The 15181-nt window shown below is 36.3% G+C and overlaps 1 protein-coding gene across 1 annotated transcript in view; it reads left to right on the top strand.

Moving 5' to 3' along the window:
* The window catches only part of Grik2 (glutamate ionotropic receptor kainate type subunit 2), a 697720-nt gene that overhangs the window by 286427 nt on the left and 396112 nt on the right, over positions 1-15181 (top strand). Inside the window, 2 exon segments of the mRNA NM_019309.2 lie at positions 1513-1566; positions 5340-5513. Of these exon segments, the coding sequence (NP_062182.1) occupies positions 1513-1566; positions 5340-5513 (228 nt within the window).

The raw sequence follows: 15181 nt of genomic DNA, 5'->3' as shown, positions 1-15181 counted from the left end.
TATTAAAATCTCTGCATTTAGCCTAGACAGTTTCTCAGATGTGTTTCTCATGTGGTCATTGATTCAAATGACTTTGTTATCACACTGAGTGTCTCCAGTTTGTCTCTTAGTCATGTTTACAACCTAGTATTCTGTCATTGCATGTAATAGTGGAGCTTACTATATAAAAATTTTAATAGAAATTAAATTATTCAATATACTTAATTTAACTTCTGATATAATTTAGGGGTATCAATGGTTTTTTTATTCGTGCAACTCATTTTTAATTTATCCCTTATCTTTTATTTATCTATTTCTTTACATTTACTTTTTGAGCTAATGCTTTTAGAAACAAGTATAATATTTTGACCCTCTATTGATCATGGGAATGAAAAGACTTCTGCATGTTTCATTGGCAACAAACATTCTCCACTGTAACATTCGTGTAAATGTTTAATAAGAAAAATATGCTTTTGTTTTGCTTAAGATATTGTTATTAATTCAAGAAATAGAAATGAGAGGTTTCTTTCTAAATTTCGTTCCTGTGTTTGTTTGATTTTGCCAATCATCAATCAATTATTATATGTGTTCTAATTTATGGAGTGGCTATTTTTCTTCACTGAGTAATTCATACTATATATTATAAATTGTATTCAATTTAATTGGCAAATGCCTACCTATGTCTATTAAGATTTTTCACTGCACACAAATTAGAGCTGAGAAACCTACTTAGCAACTGATTTTTGCATAGTTAATAGCATGGGGGAGACTATAGATGAGAATACTTACTTTCAACTAGGAATTCTTCCTTCAGCCTACAAATGCATGGGGTTTTGGTTCTCTCTGTCAGTTATTATTCATTTCTCTGACTTTGTCAGAGATGAAAATGACAGGCAGTTTCTCATCACTGTAAATTTTAATACAAAAAGAACTTGATCCAAGATCATTGACAGTCAAAAACTGATAAGCACTGTTAAAAGGGGAAGAAAACTAATTTTCATCTAATCTTTGAACAAGGCTTAAAATATTCTAATTACTCATACCCCTCTTAAAGTTATGATTTACAATTCTTTAATGCTACCATCATGTCTAAGGTGCTATTTTGCACTGTTCTTTGCAGCTCTTCAGATTGCTCAATCAATAAACTAATAAAATTAATACTACTCAAATGAATGGATGCATCACACACACTAGGTTGTTTGTTTTGAGTATACTAGAAATACAAGGAACGACCATGCTAGCTTTAACTTTAATGTCACTAAAATGTAATGCTATAAGTCTTAAAATTGCAAACATTCAAGGAATATCTTTGATTTCAGAATGATTAGTTCACAATTTCTCTAATTACAACTATTTTTTCTTACTAATTGATAAAGCTCAGGATGATCAATTTTTGTACCAGGAATGATTGAGATTAATTGTTTATCAAATTGTACTATTTTATCATTACATATTATGCTAAAATAATGTATTTCACATTATGTATACCTTCAATGTTAATCTTTTTATTTCTTTTAATTCTTTACCTCTCAGGCATTAGCTATGGGAATGATGACAGAATACTATCACTATATATTTACAACTCTGGTAAGTAATTTATTAAAAATTAAAATTAATACTTTAGATTTTATTATCATAACTCATAAAAAGGGTGGAAATGTGTTTTTGAGTAAGAAGTAATATAATGAATAACACATTTCTATTTTGTACTTTATCTTACTTTGATTCAACCTGGAAGGAATATGAGACAGACTAATAACTCTTGGGAGGAAGCTGATTATTTTGAAATAAAATCATTGCTTTAATTTACAATTAGGAAATTGCACATTACTTTTATATTTGTCTTTAAATACATAAATTATCTTTATTATGCATGAAAATCTATCTTTACTTTTCTTATGAGTGGTGTTTATCTGACCTCCCTTCCATTCCTTCCTTCCCTACTTTGTTCCTTTCCTCCCTCCAGTACTCTCTCTCTCGCCTTCCCTTCCACTTTTCCTTTTATTCTGTTGAGATTTAGCCCAGGATACTTTTGAACTTACACTCCTACATGTGTCTCATGAGTGCTAGGATTATATGTCTATACAATGAGGCCATACACTGTATTTTTGTAATTGTATATTGTAATTCATTGTATATTGTAATTACCTTGTATTTTGTTATCTGTACAATTAAGAAGTCTGATTTCTCCTGTGAAATCAGTTCCATCTTTTTCACTAACCCTTTTCCATTTTCAAGTTTTAGCCTCCATTTTGTTTTCCTTTTGCCTTTAGATTGTCATTACTCTAATGATCAATTCAATTATCACTTTTGCTTAAAAATAGTGACAAAATACATGTGTAACAGTCATGGTTATTATGGCCCAATTCTAAATATTGTGGTATAAATATACATCCAAAGCATTTACAAATTAATTTGTTATTTTCCAAGTCATTGGTATTTGATTTCATTCAAAACTTTAGGCATAATTATTATTATTATTATTATTATTCGATAATCACAGAATTCTACTTGTTTTTTTTTCTGCAGTTTCCATAGCAGGCATTGTTTTTTCTATTTTGTTGATGAACAGTTCAGTCATTCTTCTGCTCATTGTTTAAAATGTTGAACTTTCTTTCCTTGCTTTGGGGCAGCATTCTTCACACAGCAGGCATTATATTACACACAAACACCAAGGCTGACTCTACTATGTCACTTTCACATCTTCCTTGACTAGTTTTACAGTTTAGAAGAAACTTGATAGTAGGAAGAAGAAGATAGAGAAGTTATCTCACCTTGTCATACAGTTAGTTCTACATAATGTTATTGCAATTTGATTCAACATAACTGTAAAATTTTGAGAAAAATCAAGTCTCATACTTATTAAAAGAATAAAAAAATTATTTTAGGGTAGGTATAATACAAACTACTTCTCTACTTCTTTAATTCTAACCCAACTTTACCATTTTCTTTTGCCTCATTCTCCTTTATGAATTCTGTTTTGCAATAAAAATGATTTCAGACAATCTCTAGCAAAAGATCATGTTTTATGTCTTCTCTCTTGTACTTGTACTTGTACTCAAATGTTGAATGGTAATTGGCACTATCAATATCCTAGTAATTTTTAAAGGCAGGTATATATGCGGATGACTTTTCATATTTTACAAAGCCTTAAATGTATAGAGACGCATTTAAGAAAAAATATAAGATAACCAAGCACAAGTATATACATTTATTGCTTGTAAATTGTCACTGACATGATGGTTACAGGGAGAGAGGGTTCTCTCTTTATATGCTGTGGTTTGCTGAAGAATAGATAACTGTAAATATGATTGCACAAAAGTATGACATAATCTAGCAATAGTCAATTAGATGAAATTTAGTAACATTTCATTATTTGGATTCTTCTAAATCTTAAGAGCTTTAAAATATTGGGCAACAATATTCTAGGGTAAAAGCCATCCCTTTACACTTTTGTTATGATTGGACTTCCTCTTTGAAAGTTTCCAAATCATTTCTCATGCCTCTGTTTCTTCTCACCAGCACCTTACCTTTTTTCTACCACTAGAATGCCATGCAATCTTGTATACAAGTCTCTTTTCCCTGGTCATGTCTTTCTGTTTTGTGGACTGTAACTTTTAATTAGGACCATTTGAATGCCAGCAATTTTAGAATTCCCACTGGCCAGCTCAGTGTTTGGTACACAACTAAAAATAGTCCCTTAAATTCCATAATTAGCCAATGGGTCAACAGGAGGCCCAGTTTTTTGTTCAAAATTGGTTGTTGACAGTTCGAGTCTTATGTAGACCTAGTGTAAACAGCTACAATTACAGAGAAAATGTTTGCAATGACTGGTCCATGCCTTGAAGTAAACTTTTTTCATTTTTAATTGGTTATTTTATTTATTTACACTTCAAATGTTATCCCCCTTCTTGGTTTCCTCTCCACAAACCTCCTATTCCCTCCCTCTGCCCCTGCCTCTGTGAGGGTACTTCCCCCTCTGCCCTCCCACTCTTGCCTCAGCACTCTAGCATTCCAGTGCCCTGGGTCATTGAGCCTCCACAGCACCAAGGGACTCCTCTCCCAGTGGTGCTCAACAAGGCCATCCTCTGCTACATATCCAGCTGGAACCATAGGTCCCCCCATGTGTACTCTTTGGTTGGTGGCTTAGTCCCTGGGAGCTTTGGGTGGTCTGATTGGTTGTTATGTTGTTCCTATGGGGTTGCAAACTCCTTCAACTTCTTGAGTCTATGCCCTAACTCCTCAATTGGGGTCCGTGTGCTCAGTCCAATGGTTGGCTGTGAACATCCACCTTTGTATTTGTCAGTCTCTGGCAGAGCCTCTCAGGAGACCTCCACATCAGGCTCCTGTCAGCAAGCATTTCTTGGCATCAGCGATAGTGTCTGGGTTTGGTGGCTGTATATAGGATGAATCCCCAGGTGGGGCAGTCTCTGGATGGCCTTTCCTTCAGTCTCTGCTCCACTCTTTGTCCCTGTATTTCCTTTATATAGAAACAATTCTGGGTTAAAATAATGGGAAGGGACAATATAGCTTCTTTCCACTGGATTTTTTGTCTGCTCCCTGGAAGGTATAGCAGTGGGAGTAGCAAGCAGGATGTACACAGGATTAGTAACATTTGTGTGCCTTGGATCTCAGACTACTCAGGAAGAGCTGAAAGAAGTGTTATAAAGTGGATGAAAGTCTCACATACTGTGTGTCCATACAATGCATTCAAATTCCTTGATAGATTTGGCCTTGTATCTCCCAGGATAGTTATCGTGCAGAGTAAGGATTTTCATGCTGTACAGATTTGAGAAGATACTAGAAATAACACTCATTATTGAGAAATACCAGATGGAACATAGAAAACAAAGTGCAAATTTCCTACAAGCAACAGTATCAGTAATGTTAACTTTTTCTTTTACCTTTAATGTAGTTATTACTAGTTACAGCCTTACTTCATAACTGGCTTCTCCAAATAAAAACAAGAAGAAAAGAAAAAAGAAAACTAGGAAAAAAAACCCTAAAATGTGACTAAGTGGCAAAGAAGTAGGACTAAGAAAATAGCATAAGATGTAAGGTCAAGCCATCCTTAACAAGAGAAAGGTTATAGAAATGGACATGTATATCACAGAAATACCTATTACTCTGTTTCTCACCTTATAATATAATCAGTACACTTGTGTTCATGTGCAAAGCAAATACACTTGCTTTGCATAAACTTAAGGATAGTTGATTTGGATCTAATTGATTTGTTATGCTTTGCATACCTTGAGATGCAGTTCTGGAGGTATCCTAATGAAAATCAGAAGCGACAAGTTTGCCTTTATGTTTGTTGATAAAAATCTACTTTTGGTGACACAAGAACATTTTTGTTTCAGGACCTCTTTGCTCTTGACGTGGAGCCCTACAGATACAGTGGCGTAAATATGACAGGGTTCAGGATACTAAATACAGAGAATACCCAAGTCTCCTCCATCATCGAAAAGTGGTCTATGGAACGGTTACAGGCGCCTCCAAAACCTGACTCAGGTTTGCTGGATGGATTTATGACGGTATGGATATCTATTTTAAAAATCACTTAGAATGTATCTAAGTACTATTGCATACTTCTTTAAACCACCTCGGTGTAAACTGTAATTTGATGTTTTGATAGAAAATATATAATATCAGAGTCCTGTTGTAAATAATTATTAGCTTTGTGTGGCCAATGCTCTATATAGTGAGTTGGGGCTTTGGAGAATGGAGCTGATAAAATCTAATGTAATAGGTACATTTACAGCGCCTTAGACAATTTGTACTTTGAGGGTTAAGAAATGTCTCATGAGCAAAGTTGTCATGAGTTCAAAGTGTATACCATCACAAGGACAAGCCACGGGTGCCAAAAAATTAAATACAGGGGTTTAAACATTTAATTCAACAATGGCAAGCAGTAGTAAGTAGTCTGAAGAAATCACTTCTATATACTATACTCAGAGAAGTATGAAAACACATTCCAAGAACAGTTCTGTATTTTGAAGAAACTGAGGTCACATGATTCTCGTCTTGTTTCTTATAGTTTTCTTACAAGTCTTCAATGAATTGTCTTCAAAGGACTCCATTGATGAACCATGTCCTGACATCCCCCCTTAACCACATTCTGACATTTCCCCCTTAATCACGTTCTGATGTTTATCCCTGTACCCACATTCTGACATCCCTCCACAACCATGTTCTGAGATCCTCCCAACCATGTTCTGACATTCCACCCCCAACCACGTTCTGACCCCCTTTTCCTTATTTTCTAATTGCAGAATATCCAAAGTGTTTTTGGTTTGATAGGTTACAGAATTATGTAATTAGCATTTAATACATACAATCATATAAGCAAATTATAAACACAATGACTAATGTTAGAATAGTGAAAGTATTATTGTTATTATACTCTTAACCAACAACATAGATCCAAACTATGCCTATTACTATTAGTTATATTATATTGATCAGAAAAATCTAGAGAATAGTTGGAAAAGAGACACATATGATTATAGTTCTATTATTTGGTAGAAAGTTAGTACATATTTATCTCCAATAGGAATACAAATGTTATGGTGTCCCATGAAAATAGAAGTGATTCAAATCCCAGGGAAAAATTAAATGTAGATTTTTCCTCAAATGGATGAATGAGTCTATTATGGTCTCAAGATTAAGGCATAAATTTGAGGCCTTAGTAAAGTAATTTCAGTAATTCCATCTACAATGTCAGATGCTTAAACCACACAGGGTTAGCTGAAGGTAGTTCAGAATGTCCTATCAATAAATATTTTGTGCTCTTGAACATATAGTACCTTGAGGGAATTTTGATAAATTAAAAGTAAAGGTAAAGTGCCAGAAGATCCCATGGTGCTCCCCCATTCTTATTTTTTAATAGTTGCTATTTGTGTGCTCTTATATAATTCCTGTAATATAATTATTATAACATTCCTTAGAGAAGTTTCAATTTTTTTTCCTAGCATAGGCTGGTTTATTGTCCATTTTGATGAAAGTACACACTCATATAAGAGCAAAAGTTAGTTAGAGAAAGGATTGAATGAACTGAAAGGGCTTGCAACCCTAAAAGAACAACAATACCAACCAACCAGAGCTCCCAGGGACTAAACCACTACCCAAAGAGTACACATGGACAGCCCCATGGCTCCAGCTGCATATGTGGCAGAGGTTGGCCTTGTTGGGCACCAATGGGAGGAGAAGCCCTTGGTCCTGCCAAGGCTGGACCCCCCCCCCCCCCGTGTAGTAGAATGTCTGGGCAGGGAGGCAGGAAGTGGAGGTGGTTGGGAGGGGGAACACTTTTATTGAAGAAAGGGGTGGAGAATGGAATGGGGGCTTATGAATAGGAAACTGGAAAAGGGAATAAGATTTGAAATGTAAATAAAAAATATCCAATAAAAAAGCAAAAGTTATAAGAGTATATTGCAAAAGCATTCTATGACTGACAGAATGAATGAATGAATGAAATTTTGAATATGTATCAATGCAAGCATTCAGGTATGGCATTTGAGGCATAAAACCAAAGGTATTAACATCACTTGTCATAATTTGTTAATATTTTTGTCTCAGGAATTAAGTCCATCTATATGATCATGACAGTGTATGGAAGCACAAATGGACATTCCTGCACAATTTATTTATCATTTTCCAACTGGGATATGGTATTACACATGAAGTCTATTAGCATTATAATTTATGTATTGATGTTCCTATTCTGGAGAAGTAAAAGTATAGTAGGTTAATGGATCCTCTATGTTATTTACTTCTGCAATAAAACAAGGGAGGTTAGATATGCGCCGTGTGAGTAATAAACAAAAAAATGTATGTGCGTATTAGTTACATGTTGTAGTTCCTGAAGGAATAGGAGTATAATAGAATGGAAAGACAAAATTAAAGTGGGTTCTATTGCTGTAATTAACCCTACAACGTAAGGAGCATCTAGGACAATATTTAATGGTTTATGAATTAGCCATCATAGATAAATCAAAGCAGCCAATTCCACCCATTAGACTGAAAAAAAAGAAATCTTCATAAACTGATGGTTATCTGGACTATCAATCTCTTTTATACCCATAGATGAGTCATCACCACCAACAACAAAAATGTACTGCCCCTAAAATGTAGGATGGTTGGATTCCTTCTGTAATTACTAATTCACTTCTTACCAGAAAATCCCATAGCGTATCGGATGAATGATGATTTCCTATCCTTACATAGTAATCTGAAAATGAAATTGGAAAATCCATAGAGTTCTGTAGTGCTCTTAAAGACTGTTATTAATTAAGATTAAAATAATACAGCAAGAATCAAATCCTTATAATTGTTGACATCAGGTCTCCCCATGATTACTAATTGAACAAGGAGAGTAGGGTAAGCACTTAGTGTTTTATGGCCCTTATGGTGTAAATAAGTTCATTCCAGAGATTTTTGCAAGGGTGATCTTACACCAGTAGGAGAAAATTTAGTGAGGAAATAAATAAGTGTAAAGGAAGGGAAGGATCCACAAAATATAAAAATGACACCTTTAATCTGAATTCAAATACGTTTAGTTCTTTCTTTGCCTTTCAAGATAATCTGCAAGGTCTATTTGGTACTGACTCTTCTTCTAGAATTTAAAATCGGTTCCCACTAAAATCAGGGACTAGACAAGGCTGCCCACCCTCTCCCTACTTATTCAATATAGTTGTCGAAGTCCTAACCAGAGCAATCAGACAACAAAAGGAGATAAAAGGGATACAGATTGGAAAAGAAGAAGTCAAAATATCACTATTTGCAGACAATATGATTGTATAGTTAAGTGATCCCAAAAGTTCTACCAGAGAACTACTAAACCTGATAAACACCTTCAGCAAAGTGGCTGGGTATAAAATTAACTCAAATAAATCAGTAACCTTCCTCTACACAAAAGAAAAACAAGCCGAGAAAGAAATTAGGGAAATGACACCCTTCATAATAGTGCCAAATAATATAAAATATCTCGGTGTGACTTTAACCAAGCAAGTGAAAGATCTGTATGATAAGAACTTCAAGCCTCTGAAGAAAGAAACTGAAGAAGACCTCAGAAGATGGAAAGATCTCCCATGCTCATGGATTGGCAGGATTAATATAGTAAAAATGGCCATTTTACCAAAAGCGATCTACAGATTCAATGCAATCACCATCAAAATACCAATCCATTTCTTCAAAGAGTTAGACAGAACCATTTGCAAATTCATCTGGAATAACAAAAAACCCAGGATAGCTAAAACTATCCTCAACAGTAAAAGGACTTCAGGGGGAATCACTATCCCTGAACTCAAGCAGTATTACAGAGCAATAGTGATAAAAACTGCATGGTATTGGTACAGAGACAGATAGACCAGTGGAATAGAATTGAAGACCCAGAAATGAACCCACACACTTATGGTCACTTGATTTTGACAAAGGAGCCAAAACCATCCAATGGAAAAAAGATAGCATTTTCAGCAAATGGTGCTGGTTCAACTGGAGGTCAACATGTAGAAGAATGCAGATCGATCCATGCTTATCACCCTGTACAAAGCTTAAGTCCAAGTGGATAAAGGACCTCCACATCAAACCAGATACACTCAAACTAAAAGAAGAAAAAGTGGGGAAGCAACTCAAACACATGGGCACTGGAGAAAATTTCCTGAACAAAACATCAATGGCTTATGCTCTAAGATCAAGAATCTACAAATGGAATCTCATAAAACTGCAAAGCTTCTGTAAGGCAGAGGACACTGTTGTTAGGACAAAACGACAACCAACAGATTGGGAAAAGATCTTTACCAATCCTACAACTGATAGAGGGCTTATATTCAAAATATACAAAGAACTCAAGAAGTTATACCACAGGGAGACAAATAACCCTATTAAAAGATGTGGTTCAGAGCTAAACAAAGAATTCACAGCTGAGGAATACCGAATGGCTGACAAACACGTAAAGAAATGTTCAACATCTTTAGTCATAAGAGAAATGCAAATCAAAACAACCCTGAGATTTCACCTCACACCAGTGAGAATGGCTAAGATCAAAAACTCAGGTGACAGCAAATGCTGGCGAGGATGTGGAGAAAGAGGAACACTCCTCCATTTTTTGTGGGATAGCAGACTGGTACAACCATTCTGGAAATCAGTCTGGAGGTTCCTCAGAAAATGGGACATTGAACTACCTGAGGACCCAGCTATACCTCTCTTGGACATATACCCAAAAGATGCCCCAACATATAACAAAGACACGTGCTCCACTATGTTCATAGCAGCCTCATTTATAATAGCTAGAAGCTGGAAAGTACCCAGATGCCCTTCAACAGAGGAATGGATACAAAAATTGTGGTACATCTACACAATGGAATATTACTCGGCTATCAAAAACAATGACTTTATGAAATTCATAGGCAAATGAATGGGATTGGAAAATATCATCCTGAGTGAGGTAACCCAATCACAGAAAAACACACATGGTATGCACTCATTGGTAAGTGTTTATTATCCCAAATGCTTGAATTACCCTAGATGCACAGAACACATTAAACTCAAGAAGGATCACCAAAATGCAAACGCTTCATTCCTTCTTTAAAAGAGGAACAAGATTACCCTTGGCAGGTAATAGGGAGGCAAAGTTTAGAACAGCGGCAGAAGGAACACCCATTCAGAGCCTGCCCCACATGTGGCCCATACATATACAGCCACCCAATTAGACAAGATGGATGAAGCAAAGAAGTTCAAGCCGATAGGAACCAGATGTAGATCTCTCCTGAGAGACACAGCCAGAATACAACAAATACATAGGCGAATGCCAGTAGCAAACAACTGAACTGAGAACAGGACCCCGGTTGAAGAAATCTTAGAAAGGACTGAAAGAGTTTGAAGGAGCTTGAGACCCCATATGAACAACAATGCCAACCAACCAGGGCTTCCAGGACTAAGCCACTACCCAAAGACTATACATAGACTTACCCTGGGCTCCAACCTCATAGGTAGCAATGAATAGCCTAGTAAGAGCACCAGTGAGAGGGGAAGCCCTTGGTCCTGATAAGACTGAACCCCCAGTGAACGTGATTGTTGGGGGGGAGGGTAGTAGTGGGGGGAGGACCGGGAGGGGAACACCCATACAGAAGTGGAGGGAGAGGGTTTAGGGGGATATTGCCCGAAAACCAGGAGGGGAATAACAATCAAAATGTAAATAAGAAATACTCAAGTTAATAAAGATGGGGAAAAAAAGACTTAACTAGGTATTCTTAAATTAGGACATTGCCAATTAATATTCCCTGGTATTCTGAACGTTAACTATTTTTATCTTGTCTTGTTTAATTGATTTTGGATGTGTGTACACATGTGGGTGCATGCGTGTGTGCGTGCATGTGTGTGTGAGTGTGTATTTGTTCTACCTACTAATTGTCCCAAATGTTACACAGTACATGATTTTTGTACCCTTCTCAGTTACAATAATAAGCCCCTGTTTATGTAGCATTCCCTGAGACATTTAATATTTGGATTGTAGTTCTTCATCTGTATAAGTGTCTACCAGGATAACATCCATATAATAAATAATACAAGCCTACCTTATGTGAGGTAGGAAAGGCCTATCTCACAGACTCTAAAGCCTTTCCTACATAGTATTGACACATAGTAGGAGTTTCCATGCCTTAAGGTAAGACAGCCCATTGACATCATTGTTGGTGTTCTTTATGATTTGGGTAAAATGTAATTTATCACTAGGATGAAGATGAATAGTACAAAAGTAATCTTTTTCATCTCAAACTATTCAAGGCTAAACTTTAGGAATAGTTGCGAACATAGGTAAACCAGGCTATAAACCTCCCACTGGCCACATGATGGCATTAACATTCTGTAAGTCAATCAACAATCTCCATTTCTCAGATCTCTTTTTAATTACAAAAATCAAGAGAATTTCAGGAACGAGAGGGTCCTTTATGCCCATTCTCTAACATCTCACTGAATAACTCATGAAGAGTCTTTAACTTTTCTTTAAAAGGGGCCATTGAGATGTCCAGACAGCCTCATTAGATTCCTAGGTAATTTTTATGGGTGGAATTTTTTTTCAATGGCTCCCATGAAAATACCAATTCTTGTTTATGGTTTGGTCTTTTGTGGGAATGTAGATTCAATAATATCTTCTTATTAGTCAATTTTCTTGAGAAGATTAGGTAGCATTAGATGTGGGACCATAGATCTCTGCATTAATTTGTTGTGGAATGTCTCTTCCCAATGATATATTGGAAGATTGGTAGCATGAGGCTGTAGGACTGGCATTTTACCTTCCTACAGGTATGCATTACCATTTTGTAGCACTTTCTTTTCTTAGAGCCTGTAGTCCCCAACCCTCTTAGGGTTGAATTTACTTTCTTAGCAGGCCATTTGGAGGGTCATTCTTCTATTTATAATGGAGGCATGAGCTCCAAAATCACTTAATCCTGTAAAAGTTTTGATGTTATTTTAAATTTAATAATGGTTTGTTACATTCCTTTAATAAAGTACTTAAAGCTTCAACTTTATCTGTACTAACACATACTTCCCCATGAAGCACATTTACTGTGAAGTGGCTACATACAGCAAAAATAATAATTGTGCAATTTTTCTCCTGCTTTAGATTGCTAATCAGTGGGCACAGTAATCATGACTGCTGTTTTTCCTATATAATCTTCATTAATGACTCCTGTATGAACAATTCTTTTCATGGATAACCTGCTGAGACCAAATAAAAGTCAACTGTTCCAGGCAGGATAGGTCCACAATATCCTGTGTGTAACTTATAAAGACATTGAAGATGGGAAATGACAATATCTTTAGGGCAGGGAGTATCAATAGTAGTGCTTTCTTGAGTGAGAGCTTGTGATAAAAGATTAGATTGATTTGCAATCAGAGGTGGCTCAAATGTTATTGTTATTGGATTTAAACTCTTATTTTACAGGGCCTGGGGAGGGGGTGAAATCGTTTTCCCAGTTGTTGACTGGTATTGCCATTGTTGCTAGGCAATGAATTGCCAGCCTTATGATATTTAGATTGGCATTCCTTAGCTCAATGCTTTCCTTTCTTGAATTTAGGGCATAAACCAGGATTGCACTGATTCTGAGCATTCATTTGTTATAAGTGTACTTTTTAATGTTTCTTTGTGGCCAGATCAGTCGCCATTGAAACATTTTACTAACATGTATCTTTGAACAGCTCTGATTGTTGGTGTCTACATTTCTATAGTATTTCATGAAATCATCATACTCCCTTACTCTCTTCCTTTTATTCCCTCTCCCTCTTCCTTTCCCTCTCCCTCCCTGCCCCACCTCCACCCCTCTAAGGTCTATTTCTTTGTGATTTTCATTGGTAGCACCAAAGCCAGCTGTTTTAATAATTATTATTGACCTTACTTCCCCCTTTAGTGCTTCATAAAACCATTGTTGAATCTTCCTAAGAAATCAGCATAAGGCTCAGACGGACCTTCTATAATTTTAATATAAATACACTTGTAGTCAGATCGCTTATTAATTTTCAGCCCAGTGTACATAGCTACAACTATAACATGTATGAGGGCTGCAGGTTGTATATTATGTGACTGATAATCTATTGATACCCGTCTACCAGTACCTGTCAGCGTTTCATATTTGACTTTACCAGGATCACTCCTAGTCTTAGTTATTGAACTTTTTAATGGACCACATTTTCACTGAAGAAATTGGGAAGGGCTAAGAACCATATTAGCAATTATGTAAAGCATTGTACATTATTGCTATAACCAAAAAAAGACTTGGAGCTTTGGTACAGAGAAAGCACAAACCTTTGTAAAATATTTTATTATATTCATGTCTAATCCCAATAAACATTTTTATTTTGTTGAAATTGCATCAGAAATACCAAACTTATGAGGCTGAGGAGGAATTGGTAAATGAATTACATTTCCCTGCTGTGCCGTCAGTTGTCTAGGTTACAAAGTTAGCCTTCTCATGGGCTCTTCTAAGTCCTCATCAAAAAAGTGAGAGGATTCAAGATTATACTTACCATCAAATTCCCCACCGCATACTTCAGGATCATCATATTCAGGCAATGGAAAATACATACCTAAAGGAGGCTAAGGGATTCATCAACAACATGGTTGTCAGTGGCACTGTTTTTAATTTTAATTATTCCTATTGAAATATCTTTTTTCATTATTTAGCAATTTTAAGGTTTGATCATATCATCCAGTTGATTTTTTTTATATTTTTATTGGATATTTTATATTTACATTTCAAATGTTATTACCTTTCCAAGTTTCCCATCCATAAACCCCCTATCCCATCCCCTCCCTCCTTCTATGAGCGTGTTCTTCCTCCCCAATCATCCACCCCTTCCCACCTCTCCACCCTGATATTCCCCTACACTGGGGAGGTTCAGTTTTTTCAGGACCCTTTCATTCTCCTCCCTTTTTATTCAAGGAATGTAGTCAACTCTTCCTCGTGATTGATACCATCCTTATCTTCTGTATCTTGATAACAGTCCAAAGCGATTCTCAGGTAACCCACAACTGAAGGAGGATCTCTTCCCCATTTTTAAGTGCCTTCTCCATATTCTTTTAGACTCCATCCCCATTCTTTATCTGAATATTACTCTTCTGGAAATCAGGAACAATAATCATGAGCAACTTGCAAGTATTCTTATTTTTATTTTAGTGCTGTGCTTCTCCTTTATAAAATATGATGCATTAGCTCAACATAAGGCAAAGTTTTCCCTGGATTCTGCCTCACTATTTTCACTAACTCCTACGAGGTTTCCCACTCTCTTATCTCCGGACTGGCTTCAGGTTCCTGTTCAAGTGCCACTTGTCACTTACAAGTGACTCACACGATAGTCAAATATATTCGGAGCCTCAGACTGTTTATACCCTGAGGGTTAATAAAGATCACACAAGGAACTCTATGTTTTGAAGAAACCACGATCCAAAGACTAAACATCCCCCTCCCCCCTCCCCTTCCTTATGGGTGTTCCCCTCCCCATACTCCCCCCATTGCTGCCTTCCCCACAACAATCTAGTTCACTGGGGGTTCAGTCTTAGCAGGACCCAGGGCTTCCCCTTCCACTGGTGCTCTTACTAGGATATTCATTGCTACCTATGAGGTTAGAGTCCAGGGTCAGTCCATGTATAGTCTTTAGGTAATGGCTTAGTCCCTGGAAGCTCTGGTTGCTTGGCATTGTTGTACATATG

Source organism: Rattus norvegicus, chromosome 20, assembly GCF_036323735.1.
Source record: "Rattus norvegicus strain BN/NHsdMcwi chromosome 20, GRCr8, whole genome shotgun sequence".
Classification (NCBI taxonomy): Eukaryota; Metazoa; Chordata; class Mammalia; order Rodentia; family Muridae; genus Rattus; species Rattus norvegicus.
The sequence above is the reverse complement of the archived record's forward strand: the minus strand, read 5'-3'. Positions and strand labels throughout refer to the sequence as shown.